The sequence below is a fragment of the Dermacentor andersoni genome, chromosome 1 (assembly GCF_023375885.2).
Source record: "Dermacentor andersoni chromosome 1, qqDerAnde1_hic_scaffold, whole genome shotgun sequence".
In the NCBI taxonomy this organism is placed as follows: domain Eukaryota; kingdom Metazoa; phylum Arthropoda; class Arachnida; order Ixodida; family Ixodidae; genus Dermacentor; species Dermacentor andersoni.
The window spans coordinates 175,094,134-175,118,999 of record NC_092814.1 but is presented as its reverse complement, the minus strand read 5'-3'; the positions used below and the strand labels follow the sequence as shown (position 1 = coordinate 175,118,999).

The 24,866-nt window shown below is 46.0% G+C and overlaps 1 protein-coding gene across 4 annotated transcripts in view; it reads right to left on the bottom strand.

Moving 5' to 3' along the window:
• The window catches only part of LOC126547179 (cell division cycle and apoptosis regulator protein 1-like), a 261,069-nt gene that overhangs the window by 142,221 nt on the left and 93,982 nt on the right, over positions 1-24,866 (bottom strand). For all 4 annotated transcript variants that reach the window (XM_050195056.3, XM_055062798.2, XM_055062796.2 and 1 more), the window contains 2 exons: positions 24,610-24,696; positions 5,382-5,691 (listed from right to left, as the gene is read on the bottom strand). In XM_050195056.3, the coding sequence (XP_050051013.1) occupies positions 5,382-5,691; positions 24,610-24,696 (397 nt within the window). The remainder of the gene's footprint in view (positions 1-5,381; positions 5,692-24,609; positions 24,697-24,866) is intronic.

Sequence of the window (24,866 nt, the reverse complement as noted above, 5' to 3'; positions counted from 1 at the left end):
AGCTGGTACAACTTTTGCATCCTCCATCCTCTCCTACAAGTGCAGGAGAAGCACTTCTAGCCAGTAATATGGCTTGCTACAACACTCTTTGCCTCGTGTCAATAGCCACCCGGCTGCATGTACAGCCCTCAACAGTCCCACTCCACACGTGCTACAGTGGAACTGCTGGGGGCTCGGCACCTGTTTGTTTGACTGTGTTGGACACCCCCTGGCACTTTTACTTCAAGAGATTAATGGCATAGATGGGACACTACAACAGTTCAATGGTTACTACCAACCATCAATAGAGCATCGAAACAGGAAACGACCCCGAAACCTGCAGCCCAGTGGTATCACCAGTGCAGCCGACGAATTTGTGATACAAGGACAAGCGTCTGTCTTTGCACAGACATTTTGCAAATTCAGATTGACACTTCTCAGTACTCGACTGCTGTGCAGGAGGTGGTGGCTGTCCACTGGAAGATTGCAAAGCGCAATGCAGTGCTAGTATTGGTATACATGCGCCCGGAAGTTAGCACCCACACACGCGGCTCGTTCACATGAATTCACGCTCTGCGGAGACGTTACCCAAACGACAACTTCCTGATAGGTGGCGATGTCAACACCAAGCATCCGCAGTGGGGCTATGATTATCACACGCCCCATGGAACGGCACTTGCAGACGCCACGGAATCAGCTGACTTAATGCTCGTGAATGACATTGACTACCCCACCCGCGCCGCCCTGCATAGTGGACAATGTAATACGACCCCGGACCCGACGTTGTCCACACCAGCCTACGTGAAAGACTGGCGATGCGATCCAGACGCCTGGGACAGCGACCACTATCCACTGTGGATTACTTTGAATGTGGGACGAAAGCTTGTAGCCGGGTGCACTGTGCACACGATAAGATGGGATGCCTACAGAAGAGCGTTTGTGGAGCAACTCAAGACTGCATTCGTGCAAGAGCAAGAGCGGACATCACGTGCCCCGCGCATAGCCACTACCAAAAGTGAAGTAAGAGCTGATGCTCCGGCGCCGGACATACACATGCTAAACCTTTGGGATGCGCGCAAGCGAGCACAGCTGACGTACGCAGACAATGGCCGACGACATCGCGACCATGTGCGACTTCGACGTCGCACTGCCGTCGCTAGAAGATACGCCAAGCGCCTTTATCGGAAACGTTGGAGCCACCACTGCTCATCATTCAACGAAAGAACTGGCCTCCATAAGGTGCGGCACACGTTCAAGGCTATGACAGATCAGCGTAAAACACGCAGTGCTATTTCGAACATCTTGCTCAAAACTGGCCAGTCAGTCAGCCAGCTCCAAGATGATGCTGCCAAGACGTTTTTCCCCAACCGTCGATGCCCTCGAACGCCGACATTTACCGGAAAACGCCACCTATTACTGATAAGGGCCTCCAGGCCCCATTCTCACTTTTCGAGCTCAAACAGGCACTTTCTTCCATCAAAGCGCGCAGAGCGTCAGGCCATGACGCCGGGATGTCGGCAGCTCTGAGGAATCTTGAAGAATACGCAAAGAAGCAACTTCTCGATGAGATTAACACAGTGTGGGCCAACGATGAAATCCCAGCAGGATGGAAGCATTTGATAGTCACACCCATACCGAAACCAAACAAACAGCCAGATGTACTGTCGAACATGCGCCCTGTATCTCTCTCTCTGACTACGTGTAAGCTGGTGGAGCGAATGGCCCTGACCATGCATATCTCGCTTTCTAGAAACCGAGGGTCGCTTCCATCCAGCACAGACAGAGTTTCAACCAAACCTTGGCACTCATGATAGCCTCCTGTTTGTGAGGGAAGGTGTACTGCGTCAAAAGACAGTCGGTTGCACAAATCGCCACTCGAGCATCCTTGTGGCGGTGGACCTCTGTAAAGCTTTTGACACTGATGCATGAGGGATCATCAAGACAGCAGAGAGGGACGGAATCACAGGCCGCCCCCTCAACTTTGTGCGTTCCTTCCTTCAGGATTGCACTTTTTCCATACGGGTAGACGGAGGCGATGGGAAGGTTTACCCAAACATGGTGGGTGTCCCACAAGGCTCCATACTGTTACCCCTCCTCTGAGCGACTGGAGGCTATTTCTGAACTGGGCTTCACAGTAAACATCACGTTATAGACTGCAACACGACCAATTGACGACCAGCAGGAGGCCCTGTAGGCGGCACTTCACGTTATTGACCACTACCTGCCACAAACTGGCATGCAGCCATCTCCAGAGAAGACAACATACGTGGTGATCCCAGGTTCAACACAGGACAAAGCAGCCCTCGCGCTCACTCTCGGAGGCAAAACACTGCAGCGAACGGAAAAATCGGTGTGCAGTCTCAGGAAACCTATTGACTACACAGGCACAGCAGATGCGTGGCTCGCAGACCTTCGTCGGATATGGCACAACACTGCATCTCATAAAACGAATCTGTTTCCGCATGGGCGGTGCTGGTACCGATGTATGCCAAAAACTTGTTAGTGCCTTGCTGACATCCTGAGCGATATACGGAGCACGCTGTTATGACCTGCTTGCTCGGCACTGGACACAGCTAGAGGTACTCCACAGATCAGCTCTCCACGTCATCACAGGGCTCTCGAAACACACTCGTGTCCGGGAGCTACATCACTATGCAAAGTTGCCTACCCTCCGTGCAACCATTTAAGCATTGAAGGCAGGACACGACGAACGCCTGAAGAACACCAGACAAGGCAGAACTCTACTGGCCTACATGGAAAAGGATATATAAACTTTACCACAACTGCCATTGGGAATTCCACCATGTGATAACATTGCTGTTGTTGACATTACGCCAATGCCCCAAAACATGAGTGCCCAACATGCACACCGCCGGGCAGCATTTGCTGCTCATCCCGTGCAGAGATTGGCAGACAGACCACCAAGCCATGAACAAGTGTACACTGACGCCACTTTCGACCCACGCACCAGCGATGGAGCAGTCACCTACCACGTAGTGGGTTCTTGTGGGACACATTCTACCTATACAACTTCTGATGCCGACGACCCAACAGAACTTGAACGCCGCGCAAGTCTGGGCATTAGATAGAGTCTCAAGCACCATGCAAGCAAAACACATTGATATATACACAAACTCTCAATATGCACTGCATGCCTGCAAGTCTCGCCACACAGCCTCATCAGAAGTATTCCTAGTCAAGCAGGCCTTCAGGCGTGCAGAGGCCCACAAGGTCACTGCAACACTTCATTGGATCCCTGGTCACCAGGGCGTCGAGGCAAAAGAGCATACGAGGCGGCGCGCACCCTTCTTTCCAACCGTGTCGTCTCCCGGGACCCTTCAGAAACCCTCACCCCCCCGCACAAGCAGCACTACAAATGGAGCACTGTATGACCCAGACAGAGCTCTGAGAGGAGCAGCAGCCAACCGATGCTTCGTCCTCACACTGAACATGCTGTAGCGGTGGTGGCAGTACCAGCCACATCGAGAAAGAATTCATCCATCTCCGTCTCCTAACTCCCTTCGGTCGCAAGAACCCGGCCCCTCCACAGCCTCAGCGGACCAAGAAGCACCCCAGCAGCCACAGAGGAGCCCTGACTGTGGCATGGCCACGCGCCCATCCGTAGCCCACCTGTTTTGGGAGTGCCAGCGACACGCTCAGCAGCAGGACCACCACCCGAGGGTGGTACGAGCGTCATTCTACGAGGAAATTAGACCAGCAACTGGCTCGATGGATTCCGACAGTGTCATTCTGGACTCGCTCTTGACTATCGCCAAGGACACGCAGCTCCTAGGACGGCTCTGAATACGCCTCTCCCCTCCAATAAAGTTTCGTTCGTTCTCTGTTTTCCTCGCTTCTCAGTTGGAACTTGAAGCCTCTCGGACGATGATCGGCAGTTGTTGATCAAATGCAGACAGGAAGCGATGGAGATCAGATGTACAAGAAATATTTATAGTTAAACTTTTCTATATACATGGCAGGTAAAACAAATACATTGCAAACTTGAACAATTGAGAAACAAAGTCTCACTCTTCGACTGTCTCAATGACTGTTAGAGCCCAGACTCGTTTTAACGTACCTAGTACGGAGGCTCACTGATCTATCAGCAATTCTGATTTCAGCCAAGTCTAAGGGACAGCATGTCGTCCTGATTTTTATAGCCCAAATATACAAAGAAAAAAAAGGCGGTAGGGCCGTTGGCCCGTCCTCCAGGTTCAGTTGCCAATCAGAGTGAACCGTTTGTTAAGCCACAACCCACAGGGATGGGCTTACTCTTAAAAATAAACATATTGGAAAACAAAGCTCTTTTCCTTCTTCCCTAAAACACCGTTGCCCTCTCATTTCTCCGTAGTTAGTGACGGGCTCAGCAAAACACGCCAGGCCCGAACAAGTTATCGCTAGGCCGCCTCAAATCCCAAGGGCGTCTCTAGGCCGCAAATGTCTCGGAAGCAGGGGCATCGACACCACGTAGTACAGCTGTACTCAAAGTTTGTCCGTGTGGGAGACTGATGGCCCTCCTTGTCCTTCAAACATATTGTCTACAAGACAAAGTTCTCCAAGTGCGTGTTTACAAGACGCCGCCGTCCGAATGCACTCTTCACGTGTGCACCGCATCCCTACAGCGTGCACTGTAAGCTGGCCTTCACCACACAGGCAGTCGCACCCAACAACAAGGCTGGCGATTGCGTTCTGGACGCGTAGAAGAATAGATACCTGCGCCGTATATGCGGCACGGGGTCAAGGTTGCTAATCCCTTCTTAACCTCGGCGGCGCCTCCAATTAGTCATGTACTCGGGAGCCAGACCCACAATACCGTGTACAGCGGTCCCTTTCAAGGCTGGTCTGTGTGGACTCGTGTGACTGTCAGCGGACTGCCAACACCGTGCGCACAATACCGACTTCCTGGAATCGGCACTCGCCCTCCTGGCGCCTGCCACGACGAGTCACCCAACACCGCGCGGTCCCTGTGACCCCGCATAACACAGAAACGGTTGCCCCGCTGACATGGGGGGGGGAAGTGAACCCCCTCTCTATACACAAAGCACGTGGCCGATTCGTGACACTTAAGAACACGAACAATCAGAGCGACCTTACACCTCCCTTTCCTATTCCACATTATAGGCCTTTGAGCCATCCCTCAATAAATACATCTTTGCATCATCATATTCACACAAGCCTACTTTTTAACATAAATATAGGACCAAAATTATTGTTTACAACCACGAATTATAGACTTTTTTTGGCATTCAAATGAAGTGGAATAAAAAGACTACCTAAATTTGTGTAAGGCAGCTGAGTGTATTACGTACTTGACCATTGCAATGCAATATTCAAATGCCATACCTCAGTAAAGGTACACTTTATGCACATTAGTGCATACCTTTCCCTTAATTTTTTATTACCTATTTCTGTCTTGCACCCGATCAGGCAGCCTGTCTTGAATACGATCACGGTCCATTATTCGATCTCGGTCACGATCTTGGAGGCGATCCCTGTCTTGCACTCGATCACGCTCTTGCATTCTGTCTTGGTTTCGATCTGAGCTCCGATCAGATGCCCGGTCCTGGTTACGATCATAGGGCCTTCGGTCTTTGTCAAAATCCCGACTGCTGTTGCGGTCTCGGTAACGGTCTCGTCGGTCATCATGCCGCATATCACGGTCACGCCGACTGGGTGAGCTTCGTCTGTTAGGAGTTCTTGTATTGCTGCTTGCTGCAACATTCAAAGAAAAAGGAGGAATGAAACCAATATGAGCTCAAAGTACATTAATGAAATCCTACAACACTATGTTACCCTGCAGCAAAGTCATAGCGACAGCTGAGACACCTAGCGTATCTATACGCATTCTACAGCAAACTTGCTAACATTATGATGGTGTTGTGGTGAGTTTAGAACTGATTTAAGTGAACCTTGCGACACCATAACTCCTTTACACCATCCAAGTTGGTGCAGAGGGTGGACCCCTTTCAATCATTTAGTGATACAGTTGCAGACCGACAATTTTGACTCGAAGGGGACTGCCGAATGTCCGAATAATTGGGACTTCGAAACACGAGATTCAACAGAAAACAAGTGACTTTATTCCCCAAGTGGCCAAGAAATAGTGACTGTTGGGCATGTTGGCAATGCATACTCAAGGAAGAATGGTGCAAATGAACAGGGACGAGATAGAAACACAGACTGTGCTCATCCATGTTTTTCTATCTCATCCTTGTTCGTTTACGCCATTCTGCCTTGAGTATGGCCAAGAAAGGTGTGCCGTCACCTTCAGGGATACCTTCAATTTCGGGCAACTAGCACAAGACTCATGAACGTTAACAAGCGACAGAATCCTTGGCACAGTGCCAAGCAAACCATCTTATCACAGTGCGTAAACGCTGCCACCTGTTGATGTGGCAGTGCTAGTCACGCGAAATACAGTAAAACCTCATTCATGTTTTGGAAAAAACTGTGGGAAAAAAAAACAAACATACTAAGCCGGGTAAAGGTACAATCTGAAGTAATTGAAAAAATTGAACAGACTCAACTATCGTTAACATCTACGTAATGTGAAGCGTCACACAGATCGTTGCGGCACAAGACATGTCGAACTGATGGTGCACCGGCAGCCTGAGACGCATTGTGTTGTTTTCCGCGGTGTGGCGTGGTGTTTGCATGGTGTTTTAAGAGGGTGACAGGAAACCAAAATGAAATCGAGCTGGTGAGTGACACTGGATGCCGCCGAAGCGAAACATGATGCCCAAATCGCGCTGCCTGCAGCAGGGAACGGCGGCGCGTTTGAATTATTGCCCACTGAAAGCGTGCAGTATGCTACCATGGCACTATGCACCACGCGCAGTAGACAGATAGGTGGAGATGGTTATGGCAATAGGTATGGCAGCGATAGCTGTGAATGCGTTGTGCAATGACCCAGGCAGAGATTTGTTAGTACTGCAATAAGAAACTGTGCGTGCTGTCATTTTCACGTAAGACGGGCGGCTATATACTGTTCTCGATCGCGTGCACACCTCGCGCCTTCTCTTGTTCACATGGGATCTAATGGACGGAAAATGTATATGATCGCAGTTTGCAGCAGGGAACGGCGGCACGTTTCGGTTATCGCCTATTAAAAGTGTGCGATACGCTTCTGATGGCATTAAGCGCTGTGAAACAGATAGGCGAAGATTCTTATCACAATAAGATTGGCGGCAATAGCTGTGAACGCCGTGTTCGACGACCCTGGAGATTTGCTGGTACCGAAATGAGGAACAGTGCTCGTCGGTGTTTTCACGCAAGACGGGTGGGCGAGGATTGCAGTGAAGCTGCTGCGGCGGGCAGCTACATACTGGGCCTCTTCGATTTTCGGAGTTCTGGCAGACCGCTGGCAACTAGATGGCAGCCAGCTAGTTCCGGTTCCGATAGGAAGTCACGTGGGCTGGGATCCCAAGACAACCCGAACCTGCCCGAAGTTTGCAAAATCAAACGCCGGGACAGCTGGCCAAATGCAAACATGCTACCAGCATGACAGCGCCCGGTGAGGCCGGCGCGCGCTCGACGTAGTTGGCGCATTTATGCGTTGCCAGCTTGAAAATATACAGTTGCATTCAGGGATACGATCACTTTCACACGACTCGGTGCAGAATGCGCACTGGCCCAACCTTATCTTGCGCAGCGCAACAGATGGCCTCTGACGCGGCGGATGACAAGACGCGAAATCGCGCGTAAGTGATTGTATACTCGATAGCAATAGCTCGAGGATCCCTGCTCGTAGCGATCACGTCGCCCACCGGCGACATTGATGAGTTGGCGTTGTGTCAGCACAAGAAATGAAAAAGCAGGTTATCGGGTAGGTCTCATACGCATAAAATTTCGTGCCGACCTGCTTGGGCTTCGATTTCAGAAAGTTTGTTGTGGCTGATTGTTCTTCTCATTTTGACCCTAAGGAGCTGGGAACGCGGCTGGCGCATGAAAACGCACGCTGCCTGTGATCAGCGAAACGTTTCACACATTGGTCGCGATCATGAGAGCAACAAGCCAATGTACGTGTGTCTAATGTAGCGAGTGCAATCAGTGCATTCTTAGATCAACGGCCTGCAGTCGAACACATATCGGTTTTGAGCTGCCACCTAAGCATACGACGGAGATACGGAGCGAACACAGGCTAGCTGCAAAGCCTTCGCTAACTGCAGAAAAAGGAGATATATACATACGCCAGATATGTGAAAAGGAAGGCCACCAGAGAAAGATGAACCCAAAATGTACTGCAATGTGTGAATGAGCGGTATTTTTCCCATGCAAATGCAACTAGCTAGAGTAATACCAGCGTTTAAAAAAGGTGATCGCAATAATATCGCTAACTATAGACCAATATCCCTTTTACCAGTTTTTTCCAAAGGACTTGAGAAAGTAATTGCTAAATGCCTGCAGCAATTTTTGGATCACCATATTATTACCCATTTTCAACACAACTTTCAACACGGATTTTCCACTGAAACTGCATTAGTAGCCCAGAAAGAACTTATATTACAAAACTTTGAAGCAAAAAAGGATTGTACTTGGTGTCTTCATAGATTTCAAAAAGGCTTTTGACAGCATTAGCCATGACATTCTTCTTACAAAAATTCATGAGATGAAAGTATCAGAGGTCATTTTCTGGAGCCAATTCGCTCTTATTTATCACACAGATATCAGTACGTTGATATCAATGGGAGTTACTCGTGCATGACACAAATTAAAGCTGGCATCTCGCAAGGAAGTATTTTGGGCCCACTGCTATTTAATTTATACATTAATGATATCATTAATATTAATAAGAATGCATACTTTATAACATATGCGGGTGAAACGAGCATTTTCTTTAACGGGGACAGCCCAGACGACCTCATTACCCTTGCAAATGAAACTCTTTCAGTGCTTGCCCACTGGGTAAAGTGTAATGCATTACAAATGAACACTTCGAAAATGAAAGCAATGTTCTTTTGACCCCACTTTGCTATGCCTCATGTACAATAGAGATTGTTAACACTTTTAAATCTTTAGGAATCTGGTTTACGGAAGAACCGCTCTGGGATACCCATGTAGATCATGCGTGCCTCAAGGTTGCTTGTGTGGTTGGCATACTTTCTCAGTATCGCCATTTTTCCTTGCCTAAAATTAAACTGCCTCTGTTTCAAACCCTTTTCATGTCCCAACTGCATTACTGTAACCTAGTATGGGGAAGTGCTTCGTACATCACTCTTAAAAAAATCTACCTCCTTCAAAAGAAGGCCTTACGAATTTCCTTCAACCAACCTTATGATTGCCCCTCCGCAGACTTCTTCCACGACAGCAATGTACCACGAATATTCAGTCTTTTCGATATACGTCTGTGCTTACGCTACAAACAGGAAATTCAGGACGTTTTAACTCTGTCAGAACTAACCAATCTAAAACTGCTATTGCCGGCATACCCACAATGCCAGCCAAAGCACTACACTCTTAACACATCACGGACTAACTACGGGCAACAGATGCTTAAATATTATCTTCCAGCATTATTGAACCGCCTCTATGATGCATCCCTTGATTTTAACAGAAGCAGCAATGCTGACCTCCGAGTGTTCTTTCGATAAGAGTTTTTTTTCATTTGTGTATGGTTTGGCTGATCCTTTCTGAAGCACCGATTAAAAGTGAAATATGTAGCTAGCAGAAATATGTAGTGAAACCTGCCTGAAGGTAAACATATCTTGATCATGTGTGCTAACATTTATTTCTTCAAACTGTGCCAGTAGGTAAATATCATATCTTGATCATGCGTGCTAACATTTTTTTTCTTCTTCAAATTGCGCATTGAAGTACAGCATGAGTTGGGAGCGTCTCATTATGCTTTTGTATATTGTCTCCGTTCTTTACACTTGTGATATAAAACCTTGTCATCGCTTTTTTCTTTCTTACCTAACTTTACAGCCAATGTACTTGCTACAATCAAATTAGTGCCATTATCCCTGTATCTATTCTTCTAAAGTTGAATTCTTCAAGCCCTAAATTTTGTATTTTACTTGTTTTGTGTGTACAGTCAAACCAGGCTATAATGAACTTGCAGAAAGTGAATATCAGTTCGATATAGGGCATAATTCAATATAAGCCTGCTAAAGAATTGCACGTCATAAAAGCACATACCATTTATAAAATCACTTTATTGATGAAACTAGCTTAGTTTCGCATGAAATAGTCCTGTCGTTTCTTCTGTTTGGGCAATTTCGCTGCCTGCGACGCACGCACTTCTCCAGATTGTCTAAAGAGTTGGAGCAGCTGAGGCCGCAACCTTCCACATCCGAGCAGAAGCACCGGATTAGTGCGAGTGCAGGAGGATGTGGGCAAAGGACCATTGTTGCTTTCCTCATTGTGCCCACTTTCACTTGTGCTCGGTACGATATCAGCAATGTAGTCTTCGTTTTCGGGCTCTCCCATGTTGCGACACCATCATCTGCACTCGCAAACTCGTAGACCGTTGACTCATCAACGGCTTCTGGAAATTCTGACAGCTCGCTCCAAACTTCGACAACACCGGCAACGGCTTCGTCGCATTCATCAGAATTTACAGTCATCACCGGGCACGTGGATGCCGGCAGGTCTGAAGCAATTTTGAATGAACCACTTGTACACAGCCGTGCGTATGCGTCGGGTGTTACGGGCACCGGGTCGCAAATTTGTCCGCTTTAAGCCTAATCTCCCCCTTATTCTTCAAGATCGTGCTGAGAGTACTCCTCGGAATCTTGCACGCTGTGGGGTTATCCAACTTTTCACCGCGTTTGACCTGATTTATAATTTCAAGCTTCAAGGCGAAAAGCAAATTCTGCCGCTTCATCATGGCAACACTGCGGGAGAAGGCCCACAAGGCGTAAACACAATGAACCAGAAAAGCAGCAAGACAACTCGCACTTGTGCCATCCTGCACGACGAGGGCACAAGAGCCTCTGATTGGCTGTCTGAGCAAGCACTGCGGGCGGGCCAGAATGAGCGGTTAGATGGAGGCAAACCCAACTTCTGGAGGCACTTTCGCACCGCTTGTCATTTGATATATCGGGAGTCGCTGCTATTTTTGTTCGATCTAAGCATAATTTTAGCTATATATACTCATTGTAACTGCACAGTGTTCAGAAATTGTTCAATACAGTGAACTCTCACTTGAGTGAACTTCAAGGGAACGAAGGAAATAGTTCACTTAACTGAAAGTTCACTAAACTGAATATTCACTAGACCAACATAAGACATGGCATACAGAGTCAGAAGTTTGAAGTGCAATTCATGGAGCAAAAAACATGGCATTCATAGTGTTATAATGCTGCCTTTGTGTGCACAAGCGGAACCGACGAGACTGGAAAGAAAGAGACGACGACCATGCCACCAATTTTTTTCTCTATGATGCCACCATAGAATAAAGAACACACACCACGTGGTTTGTCGTGTGACAGATGGCCGCTTTGCTCTGGCGGCGTTGTAAGCGCCAGCAATGTTACTTTGTTCATGGCCTCCGAGATCACATGCTTGCTCATCTTGTGCCGGCGATCTCGGAGGCCATGCCTCGTTGCCGCTCGTTTCCCATGCCGCCGCTTTGCCCCAGGGGCGCTGTAGCGCCAGCGATGTTACATTGCCGCTGGAGCGGCGGTTTCATGAGAGCGGGCATCGGTTGTGCCTGCAGTGCAGGGCGTGAAACTGCGTTTAATATAAGCCTTGGTCCTCTGAGCGAGTTCGTTAAACTGAAATATCGACTGTTCCGAAATTCGTTTAAGTGAAACATTTTTGCATAGAATCTATAAGAAAACTGCCGGGGATTTTTAAAAAGTTCGTTATTCTGAAATATTCGATAAACCGACGCTCGTACAACTGAGAGGTTACTGTATACAGAATAATTCTATGTAAATGGGTTTGATATAGTCAGGTTCGACTGTATCTTAAACTGCAGAAGTGCTCTGTTTTTACTAGAACGTGAATCATGCTTAATGTTTCTGCATCCCATCTTTGTGCCACCTGCTTGATGGTGTCATTGTCAACAAACATTATGGGCCTTGGGAGCTTGTCAAGCTACAGCTTTTTTTCCCCGAGGTCAGCTGCTCTTTGAAGCAGGAAATAAATGAGATGAAAACATGATAACTTGTGTAGTGGGGCAGGCTACGTCTCTTAGGTTGCCATAGGTCAAAGGCTATACACAGGGTTCGTACAGGTTGAAAAGAAGGAAATCCAAGGATTTTCAAGGAATTTCGAGGAATTTCAAGCATCCCACGGAGACCTTTCAAGGCCCTCTATTAGAGTGCTAGGGCCCATACTATATATAGAAGTTCTTTAAAAATTGTTATTCAGTTTGAAAACATCCATACGATTGATAAAGACAAAAGGAAAGGAAGAAGGCGATAGGGAGAAGGGCAACAGATCACAAAGTCTTAAGTAAAACAAAAACAAAGATTGGAGTAGGGCAGAAGCGCAAAAAAAAAAAAATTATAGTTAATGCAGGTTGCACTTACTGCAAAAGAATACTAAAAAAATTGAAGATTTTTCGCTCGCAAGGAAAAAGTATGCTAAGGTATAGATTAAAAGTAGTACAAGCCTACGCTCCAACCTCCACTCATGATGATGATGAAATAGATCAGTTTTATGAAGATGTTGAATTAGGGATGACAAAAGTACAAGCTCGGTATACTGTAGTAATAGGAGACTGCAAGTGGGTAAAAAGCAGGTCGGTGAACAAGCAATTAGCAACTTCGGCGTCAATTCTAGGAACACTCAAGGAAAGATGTTGGTGGAATTCGTGGAAAGGAATAAGCTGCGAAGAATGAACACCTTTTTCAGGAAGTGTAGGAACAAAAAGTGGACCCGTAATAGCCCTAATGGTGAAACAAGAAATGAAATTGATTTTATACTTTCGGCTGATGCCAGTATAGTGCAGGACGTAGAATTGATAGGTAGGGTAAAGTGCAGTGATCATAGGTTAGTCAGGGCCAGGATCCACCTTAATTTAAACAGAGAAAGAGTAAAATCGGTCAAGAAAGAACAGGTCAACTTAGAGGCAGTAAGGGTAAAAGCAGACAAATTTAGGCTGGTACTTGCAAACAAATATGCAGCCTTAGAACAGAGAGATGATGATGATGACATAGAGGTAATTAATGAAACCGTAACGAGGCTGGCTTCACAGGCGGCAATTGAAGTGGGAGGCAAGGCACCAAGGCAACCAGTAGGCAAGCTCTATCAACTAACAAAGGACCTAATAAAGAAAAGACAAAAAATGAAAGTGTCCAACTCAAGTGATAAGATAGAATTCGCGTAACTGTCAAAACTGATCAACAAGGAGAAAACAAGGGACATTCGAAATTATACTGTGAGAAAGACTAAAGAAGCCGTAAAAAATGGACGCAGCATGAAATCACTGAGAAGGAAACTTGGCATAGGACAAACCAAGATGTATGCCCTGAAAGATAAGCAGGGTAATACCATCAGCAATTTCAAAGGTATAGTAAAAGCAGTGGAAAAATTCTATACTGACCTGTACAGTACCCAGAAGAGTCCGGATACCTCTATTAGAAACAGTAATGAACAGGATACAGAAACTCCTCCTATATCTAGCGATGAAGTCAGAAGGGCCTTGCAAGACATGAAACGAGCAAGAATGGCAGTAGAAGATGGAATAACAGTCGATTTAATCAAAGTTGGAGGCGACATAATGCTTGGAAAACTGGCGGCTCTACATACCAAGTGTCTATCGACTGCAAGGGTCCCAGAAAACTGGAAGAATGCAAACATTATACGAATCTACAAAAAGGGAGACGTTAAAGAATTGAAAAATTATAGGCCCATTAGCTTACTCCCAGTACTGTATAAAATATTCACCAAAATATTCTCAAATAGAATAAGGGCAAGACTGGACTTTAGTCTAGTCAATCAAGTGAGCAGGCTGGCTACTGGAAGGGATACTCTACAATGGATCACATCCATGTCATCAATCAGATAATTGAGAAATATGGCTTTCGTAGATTACAAAAAGGTTCATTTGATTCAGTAGAGATACCAGCAGTCATAGAGGCATTACGTAATCAAGGAGTACAGGAGACCTACGTAAATATCTGAGGAAATATCTACAGAGATTCCACAGCTACCTTAATTCTCCAAAAGATAAGCAGAGAGATACCTATCACGAAAGGGGTCAGACAAGGAGACACAATCTTTCCAATGCTACTCACTGCGTGCTTGGAAGAAGCATTCACGCTATTAAACTGGGAAAGCTTAGGAGTGAGGATCAACGGCGAATCTCTCAGTAACCCTCGATTTGCAGACGATATTGTCCTGTTCAGCAACACTGGGGACAAGTTTCAACAAACGATTGAGGACCTTAACAGACAGAGTGTAAGAGTGGGGTTGAAGATTAATATGCCGAAGACAAAGATAACGATCAATAGCTTGGCAAGGGAATAACCGTTCAGGATCGCCGTCAGCCTCTAGAGTCTGTGAAGGAGTATGTTTACCTATAGTTGGATACAAGTTTAGAAAAAAGGGGGCGTTTACTCCTCCGAGGCAGATGCACATGTGCATCCACCAATGGGTGCGCATTCTGAACCGACGTCATGAGCCGGACAGCCAGTGACCCCACCGTCGGAGAAGATGGCTGCCCGGGCTTCGAACTGGGCCAAGTTGCGTCAACTGTGTGCGTCAACCCCTTGTCACAGTGAATTCCCAAACTGTTTGTGATTGTCTATCATGCCAGAAATATTACTGCGAGCTTACAATGCCGCATTTGTGCCACGTGCAGTTTATTCTAAGCCGTGATCCGGCGAAGAAACATTGCAGCGAGCATCGTTCACGCTGCGCTACGCTTTGCCTGAAAACAAGATCCCACGGCGACCGCTGCAAACACACATCCTGCGTGTTTGTTGCATGTTTTTTTTATTTCGCTCCCGAGTTAAGTTACGACGGGAAAAGTTTGCCAAAGTCTGGTGCCTGCTGTCAGCGGCGGGTGTGTTCGTGTACTGTGTCGATGCGTTTCTCGTCGGACGGGGTGAAGTGATGGAGCAAAACCATTCTCAGGAGAAATGAGAAAAGCGTGTGTGCATGAAACAAACCTACGAGCGTCTCAACAGAAAATATTTGTAAAAGAAGCCTCCAACGCAAAGATTTGTCACCATCAACTTAGCGTGAACGATCGTTGTCAGCAGTGAGATAGCCGAGTGTCTAACGGCGGTGTTTGAGTGTTGTGTAGCACTGTCGATTGGTTGCTTTCCACCAGTGCTCACCGCACGCGCAAGCTGTAGAATGCGCGCTGTGGCACAGTCACGCATAAGTTGTGTTGCCAGCGCTCGATATCGTTTCCCACAGCACAGCTTCGCGTTGCTTTTCGATCCTCGTGATATGTTGCAATTAAAAATTCGCAAGACAGTGTTAAGAGAATGGCAAAAAAAAGCATACGAGAAGGTAGGCACAGCAGCTTGTGAACCCGCTTCTATAATACCTCTACCCACGTATGTTTGTAAATGTGTGCATGTTTTCTTGCGTTTTGTCTAATTTTTTTTATTTCCCACATTTCTTTATATTTGAGATTTTCTTAGCTTTCGCGTTTGTGTGTGAATACGTGCCTGCTTTCATGCATGTTTGCGCTTACTCTTATTTCTGTCCTTTGATTTTATATTAGCATTTGCTTTTGCTAGTTTTCTTTCAGCAAAGTGTTTTTACACATTTTAATTAACCAATCTCACTCAAAGCACTAACTCCGTAGTCTACAGGAGTTAGTGCCTACTCTCCTACTCGCTGCTTACTTGCTGTGTTTTCTGTCCTCGCTTCTTGTGTTGTTGCCGTAATGTGATTAACCAACTTGCTCAAAACAAACTTTGATCGCCTATGAAAACATAAAGGTTGACAGATACATTTTTTAAAAGCGTCATGTGGGTTGCACAGTAACATTGACTCTTACCTCCGTTCATGTTTATGCATCAGTGCATGTGGCAGCTCGCCAGAAGTGCACATGAAAGGCTGCATATTGTGAAACAACACCTTGCTATTTTGGTGCATTTTTCATGCTTTCAGTCTTAGTAAACAGACGGTTTCGCTGCCCATCACATATGATGGCAAAAATTTTCAACATGAATAACATTGTGCAGTGGCATGTCATTTCCTGTCTGACGCTTTCATCGTTATGAAGACATTTTTCAGTGAATGCAGCCCAGCAAAGCAGTGCACCGAGAGCTTTTGCAACTTTCACCATTTATTACTTCACCAATGTCATTCTCTGAACCTGGCCGTCAATCGCTATGCTGAAGGCTGGCGAATTAAATAAATGCCTCAAGAAAACAAATTCAACTCAACATTTTTTAGTACAAACAATGCTAGCAGAGCTATTCAGGGTGAAAAATTGTGCTTGCATTCGTGTTACTTGCCCAGTCAGATAAACAAATACAACAATGGCTGCGGCATGACTGTGATTTGATGTGCAGACTTCAAACGGTGCCTTTCAAGCGTGCCCTCAACTACTGCTATGAATAGCTACCCAAATGAGTATTTTGGGCCTCACTAAGCTAATTATGCTTGATAATTGTTCTCTTATTCACATTACTTGCCTGGGCCAGATAACCAAGATAAACAATGTCACCACATGAATGTGCTTTTGCATGCAAGCTGCCAACAGTGGCTGTCATATTCGCGTTGATTGCTGCCGTCTCACCCACAGTGGCAACGGCATGACTGCGCTTTGACGTGCAGACTGCTAATGGTGCTTTTCAAACGTGCCCTCAACTACTGCTATGAATAGCTACCCGAATGAGTATTTTGGGCCTCACTAAGCTAATGATGTTTGATAATTGTTCTCTTATCTGCATGACTTGCCTGAGCCATATAACCAAAATAAGGAATGCGACCATATAAATGTTCTTTTGCATGCAAAGTGCTAAAAGTGGCGGTCAATTTCGCGTTCCCTACTGCTGTATCACCTACAATGGCTACTGAAGTGCAGATGCTAAAGGTGCCTTTCAAGCGTGCCCCCAACTGCTTCTATTTAACCAAAGGGTTCACCAAGCTCGACGGTGGTTGCCCAAATGAGTTTTCTGGGCCTCACTAAGCTAATGATGCTTGATAATTGTTCTCTTATTCGCATTACTTGCCTGAGCCAGATAACCAAAATAATGCCACCACATAATTATGCTTTGGCATGTAAGCTGCCAACAGTGGCTGTCAATTTTGCATTGAAGGCTTCTATTTCACCTACAATGGCTACGCATGACTGCACTTTGAAATGCAGACTGCTAAAGGTGCCTTTCAAGCGTGCCCCGACTACTGTTATTTCATCCCAGGGCACGTCATGCTCGTAGGTGGCTGCCTAATAGAGTATTTTGGGCCTTCTGACATTTGCATTATTCATCTCAACAGGCTAGAAAAAACAGCAGGGGCAGCCCAACTACATGGAAGCAGGCCGGATAACAGGGGCATTTTGCTTAGCATTGCTCTTATTTGTTCAAGTGGCTTGATGAAATTAAATGACTGTGTAATGGAGTAAACCGAGCTGACGGTGTGTTTTTGTTATTGCTTGGCTGAATGTATTGGCCTTTAGGGGCATGTAAACTTGACTATGGCTCCGATACGACTGCTATTGTTTTCCTGTCGACACGCAGGCTGCCAAGATTGGCGGTCAATTTTGCCTTGGCTGCTCCTACTTCACCATAGGGCCTGCAACTTGAGAATGGCTGCCCTGGTGAGCACTTTGGGGCCTCACTAAGCCAATGATGTTTTATAACTGTTCTCTTATTCACATTATTTGTGTGAGCCAGATAACCAAAATAAACAATGCGACCACATGAGCGTGCTTTGGCATGCAGGCTGCTAATAATGGCTATCAATTTCACGTTGACTACTAATTTTCGTGTGACGCTGGACAGTGGCTGCCGGAATGAGCATTTTGGGCCCCACATAGTAATTCAAGGTTAATAATTGTATTTGCATTCATATTTTCCAGCATTTCAGCACGTTTCCATGCCAATACTTATATTGAGCACGATCTGTGCAGGACGTTGCCTATTCAGAATTGAGCTTCCATTGAAAGGAATATTTCACCAAATGAACTGCTTATTTATTTGAGAGGTCACGGGAGAATGCTTGGCTGCTGCAAACCTGGAATGTTTTACTATTTGCTCTGCTTTATGCCCAATATCCACCTTTTCAAGTGGTATGTGATTCTCTCTATTCTCAATGTCAACTTTCAGCAGGCCCAAGATTCCTTTTGCAGACAGGACCGAAAATTTCAAAAACTTGGTCAGCAGCTTCCTGAGAACAGTTTCCAAATCCTTGGCAAGAAAAAAAGCCATTGGTTTATCTGTCTGGTACTCTGTTAGGAAAGGCTTTGGTACCACTGCTATGCCAAGTGCAAAATTCAACTTTGCTGGCAGTAAAGCATCGCTGTAAAATTCACACAGGTTGTGAAATGATCCACATTTTGGCAAGATGACTTCTTTCTTTTTGGCCTCAATGTATTCTTTCATGTAATACCACACAACCAAAGCTCTTTCAATTACAGGAATGTTTTCCACCCAACGATGAGTGACAAACTTGAGAGGAAAACATTCTTGGCCAGTAACTGTGGAAAAGTCCTCCCTTCGTTCTGGAGCATATTTAAATAGAGCTCTTAGACTCGACAACAGGCAATCAAGACTCGACTTACTTGCTGCGAAGCCTGCCCTGTAGGCATTGTGAATTGTGCGGAGGCCACATGTGCCCAAGTCTGTGCATTGAACTTGGTGGTTTTGCTGCAAATACTCTTGGAGCCCTTTAAAACTCTTAATATTAACATTGCGACCATCCATAGATACCTGAAGAATCTTTGTAAGAGGCAAAGGTTCGAGGGCGTTAAGCAGCTTTTCTTGAATGTCCTTGGCTGTGGAGTGCGCCATAAACACAGAGGTATAATACCTGGTCCCCGCTTTCTGAGCAGAGTTCCAGAAGTTTATGTGCCCACCCATTTGCTTGCATTGCAGACAGTCAGACGCCAATTCATCAAAAAGCACGACATAGAGCTCCTACTGTTCGATCTCTCTATGCAATGCTGAGAGAAAGAAAGGCATAAGGCCATGACATGTCACATAGGTGCATTTCTTGTCCCCACAAGGAAATGACTTCGCCACTTCACTGTGTGGGAACATGCATTGAAATAACTGACCTACCTGCGATGACGACAAGTACAAAAAGTGAGATGTGATGGACTTTCATGGACCACAAAATTTCAGCATCGGCAACAAGCTCGTGTGCTTTACAAGCGTAGGTTATGCTCAGCAACTGCAACGAAGCTGGAGTTGTGCTTTGATCAACTGCAATTGGGGCCAGGTAGCTTGTCACTGAGCTTCCTGCCGCTATCTTCATGACACCAATATGCTTGGCGCGTTTGATATGGCTTTTCAATGCTTATTCACCCATGGCAGCGACGTTGAATGTTTTACAGCAAGGCTTGCACTTGGCCTGATGTGGTTTTGTCGTGTCTGGTGCAATCCACTGATTGTAGTCTTCATGGTGGAGCCATGTACCTAAAAACTTGCTTTTTTCATACATTTTTTCATCGATCCAGGCACATCACTAACACAGACGAACAGAAAAAGCAGCACTGGTTTCGGAAATCACTGACGAAGAAAACGAGACAATGACAGTATACGGACAATGTCCGCATTGCTCAGTGATGATTGGCGATGGCAATGGGATGGGCAGCATGTGGCCAGGCCTGAAGTAACAACTCCAACGTAGCCAGCTGTCTCATAGAAATCTGTTAAACTTATTCAAACTGGGACTTGAGCTCAAAATTCAGAATTCAGACGTCAAATAAACTCCCATGAAAAAAAAAAAAACATTTTGATAAGGAGAAATAGGCATTCTCGATACGGTTCCTGAAAAATAAAAAAATTTTCAAGGACCAGTAAAAAATCAAGGACTTTCAAGGGCCTCGAAAACAGACTTTTCTAATTCAAGGGTATTCAGTTTTCAAGGACCTGTGCACACCCTGTATACAGTGATAATTTGCACTTTCTGAAGAGTCATGTGCATGCGAAGAAACTACTTGTTTGCTCCCAATTCTCCATTTGTGTTTTAATGCGTAACCATTCTTTGGAGAGTACTCCATCAAAATCTGTCTGTCACGTGAAAAGTGTAATGCCTTGGAGCTGCACAAAAATGCGTAATTTGCGAAGACATTTAATGTTATATTAGTGTAAATGTAGATGACCGGTAGCTTTATAAGCGATAAAGAACAATAAAAAAAAACTGATCAAGGAGAAATTTGTTAGCAAAATGATATGTGTAATGTGAAAAGCATGACACCTCACCCATAGGGATACATAGGGCTCGATAGAAAATGCATGGGGAAGCCTATGGCAGGGGTGGGCCAACTTTTTTTGGGTGGTGGCCAAACCTGAAATTTGGCGGTGGGCCAACTTATATTTGGCGGTGGGTTAATTGAAATGTGGGAAACAACATCAAAAAGTAACAGCCGAGTCAAAGAATGCTTTCACATTTGCAGACAATTCTCAGAATTTCTGTATCATTTTCTGATAAAAACTTCGTAACGTACTATGTAATGACAGAAACTTGTTAACATAAGAATACTAGGATTTAAACAATGTTTAATAATTACAGTCGAACCCGACTATATCGAACCCGTTTACATCGAATTATTCCATATATCGAACAATTTCTGGACACGGTATAGTTACAATGAGTATATATAGCAAAAATTACGCTTACATCGAACAAAACTAGTAGCGACTCCCGATATATCGAACGTCAAGCGGCGGAAAGTGCCCCGGAAGTTGGCTTTCCCTCGCAGTGTCAGGAAAACCCAGCGGCGCGGCTCCATCCAACCGCTCTCCCTACGTGACCGCGCTAACTCGGAGCCGCCGACACCCCTCTACAAAAAATGATCCTGGCCCGCCCGCCTGCAGCGCTTGCTCAGACAGCCAATCAGAGGCTCTCGTGCCCTCGTCGTGCAAGATGGCGAAAGCAGCGAAAGTGCGAGTTCTCTCGCTGCTTATCTCATTCATTGTGTGCGCCTTCTCCCGCAGTGTTGCCGTGATGAAGCGGCAGAATTCGCCTTTCGTCGTGAAGCTCGAAATCATAAATCGGGTCGAACATGGTGACAAGTCGGATGTCCCCGCAACGTACAAGATTCCGAGGTGCACTCTCGGCACGATCTTGAAGGGGAAACTAGCCTAACTCGCGACCCGGTGCCCGTAGTTACGCCCGTGGCGCCCGACGCGTACGCACGGCCGTGTACGAGTGGTTCATCCGAAATAGCTTCAGCCTTACCGACTTCCGCATGCTTGGTGACGACTGTAAATTCTGATTAATGCGACGAAGCCGTTGCCGTTGTTGCCGAAGTTTGGAGCGAGCTGTCAGAATTTCCGGAAGCTGTTGACGAATCAACGGTGGATGAGTTTGTGAGCGCAAATGATGGTGTCGCGACAACGGGAGAGCCCGGAAACGAAGACTACATTGCCGACATCGTGCCGAGCACAAGTGAAAATGGACACAACAAAGAAAGCAACGACCGTCTTTGGCCCACATTCTCCGAAGTGATTGGTGCGCTCGCACTAGTCCGGTGCTTCTGCGCGAATGCGGAATGTTGCGGCCTCACCTGCTCCGACTCCTTAAACAAAGTGGAAAGGTGCGTGCCTCGCACGCAGCGAAATTGCCCAAGCAGAAGAAAATGCAGGACTATTTCGTGCGAAACTAAGCTAATTTCATCAATTAAGTGATTTTATAAATGGTATGTGCTTTTATGACATCCAATTATTTAGCAGGCTTATATCGAATTATGCTCTATATCGTACTGATAGGCGTTTTTTGGCGAGTTCGATATAGCCGGGTTCGACTGTACTGTGATAACAGCTGTTCATTATCCAAAAACTATTCAAAAACTATTTGATATTTCATTCGATTCGTTTTTGGCACTATTCGATTCGTATTTGATTCAGTCTCAAAAATCACTATTTGCACACCCCTACTAGTCGCGTAACCACTAATCAACAGTCAAACAATTATACACCTAACAATCCTGTCCCGCAATGAGTGCTTCAGATTCTTTTTTTTCCCTTTACTGCTGAGTGATCCTCATGCCACCTTGTTCATGTTTCGTGGTATCACATAAAATTGTGGAATATGATCAACACATCACGGCAAGGAGTCTAAAGCGCTGCGGTCATGCCTTGATGCAACCACTTCATTTATTTGGAATGCAGCTAAATGTATTTTGAGATGTGCATGAAACATAAAATTGTGGAATATGATCAACACATCACGGCAAGGAGTCTAAAGCGCTGCGGTCATGCCTTGATGCAACCACTTCATTTATTTGGAATGCAGCTAAATGTATTTTGAGATGTGCATGAAACACAAAGCTGCAACTCAATTGACATGATTGCGGCGAACAGAGGATGCATGATCATACATCATGGGCTCAACATATGCAGTCACTGATTTTATCACAGCGCAAGTGCACCCAAAGGCCAACAGCTTTTGTACATCAGCAAAAAATTGCATACCAGCACTTATAACTGCCCTCATATCACAAAACAAACAATCTCTATAGAGGATATGCTCAAGGTACGTGCACATGTAAACAAGTAGTGGTTAGCAGATGATGCAAGGAGCTATCCACGCTAGGCGTGGTTCAGCCAGTGGACACCAGGTGGCCGCTTCACTCGTTCTCGCACTCAATAGTCACTGCTCGTCCGCTTATAGACAATGTTTTCACACAGCAGAGGCATGTTTATGAATGCAGAGCGAAAAATTTGTCCACTAGGCTTTCCATAATTACCGTATTTGCTCGAATTTAATGCACACTTTCTTCCCAATAAAGGAGGTCCAAAAATTGTATGCGGATTAGAATAAAGTACAGTCCTACATCAGCGTTACCATATTGCCATCGGAATTTCAATATGGCCGCCTCGCACACGCTTCGTGCCTCACTACCGTACCTTCCTCCATGTGCTGTAGTATGTGCGTGCTAGTGCTTTAGTCTACTATCTGTCTTCCCGTTTTCTGAGTTTACTCTATCAGCATGGAAGTGCCGACTGCGAAGACAAGCCAAGTTCATCATGATGCCACACTTAAAAGGCAAGTGATCACGTCTGCGGAGACCAACGGAAATCGGGCCGCACAGGCATTCAGAGTTCACGAAACTTGTGTGCGGGACTGGCGCAAACAGGATGCTGCACGATGGGTAGCTGCTCCAACAGCCACCAGGCGCTCATTTTCCAGCCATCTCCGCGCGGCTCTCTGCCGTCGCCCTTCCACACGAATAGGCTGCGCCCATAGCTCTACACCGCTCCACCCTCCGAAACACGAATGGACCTTGCCAACTGCGCCGCAAGCAGATTGCTCACACGTTGCTTGCTGGCTCCTCATTCAGCGCAGTTTTGCGAACAGCTTAATCACTCGCGTTCGTCTTTGTTGGTTGCGTCGAAGTCATTCATGACCACGCGGTTTCTCAGCTTCGCTTTACTCCCTGCCGAAAAGGAAGATGGCCAATACACCTGCTGATTATCGGCAATGCACGACATTGCTTGTGAAAAGAAAGCGCACGGCTATAGATTTGGAAACGAAGTGCTTCTAACCGATGAAACGACTGTTGCGAACGTGCTTGCACCAGATAGCGACGGCGACGACGCCAGCGATGACGAGGTAGGGCAGGCTGCCTGAACATTGTTCCCACACGAGGCCCGCCAGACGATTCAGTCCCTCCGGGGCTTCGTTTTCGCGAGGGACCTTCTGCTGCATTACGTGGAGCACTTGGATGCCTTGGAGGAGGATGTCGGCAAGCTTCACGTAAAGCATGCATGAATTATGGACATAGGCTTTTCTCGTGCAAGCCAGTGTGAAGTACGTGGCGAGGTGCTTGTGGCGATCTTTCCTCAGTGTTTGTTCTAGATTTCTCAAGCTCACAGGCTGCTGTAGCATCCTTCTCGCAATTTTAAAAGGCCCCTTTCGGGGCGACCAAAGCAATGGCTCGGCAGTGCTCGCATATTGCTTGCCACCCGCGACACGTCTTTGCAGTTGTTATAGCAGTGCCATTCTTTAACGCCGACAGCCGCGGGTTGTTTACACGCGATCGGAGGGCCCAGGAAACAGTTAACTGAGTGAACACAATCAGCAGCCGTGCGGAGGAAGGTGGTGGGGAGAGGCACTGGCCTCCCCGCCTGCACACCTTTCTCGCCTCAGCTCTGCCATCCCCCTATTTTGATTTTTTCATGCAACCCAGTTATAACAATGGAATTTTCGTGGCACTTGAGTATTGTTATAAGTGGGTTCGACTGTATTACAATCGAAGCTTCCCCCTTTTCGCCGAAACTACGAATTTTTTGTTAATCGCTACTTTAGTGCATTGGGCAGCAAATCTTTCTTTTTCCAAATAAATGAATGTGTGTTGTTTTTTCAAATGAGAGAATGTTGTATTTCTGTATGAAAGCCTGAGGTGTGCAGTACTGTAAAAGACTGGTTCTTTTTTCTCATGAAAAAGAGGTGCGCATTACAATCGAGGGAGTTTATTTGTTAAAATTTTTTTTGGTCTAAAAAAACGTGTGTGCACTACCATCCAGGGTGCATTAGAATTTAGTAAATACACTACTCCTTATCGCTAAAATTGTAGATCAAAAGCAGCTGTATACTCACAGTACTCCGCTCTATGCCTGCTCTCCGTTCTCTCAAGCAATTGACTGTAAGAAATCTTTTCCACATCAGAACGACTGCTCTTGTTCTCTGCAATAAAACCAAATGACACATCAACAAAATGCACTCGTACCCCATCTATAATAACTTGAATGATAAAAACAAAAGTTCAAAATACCAGAATTGTTGTTAGTTCACAACAGTTCCCAGAAAATTTCCTTCTCATCGTGAATAAAACCGCCACAACCACAGGACGGAGG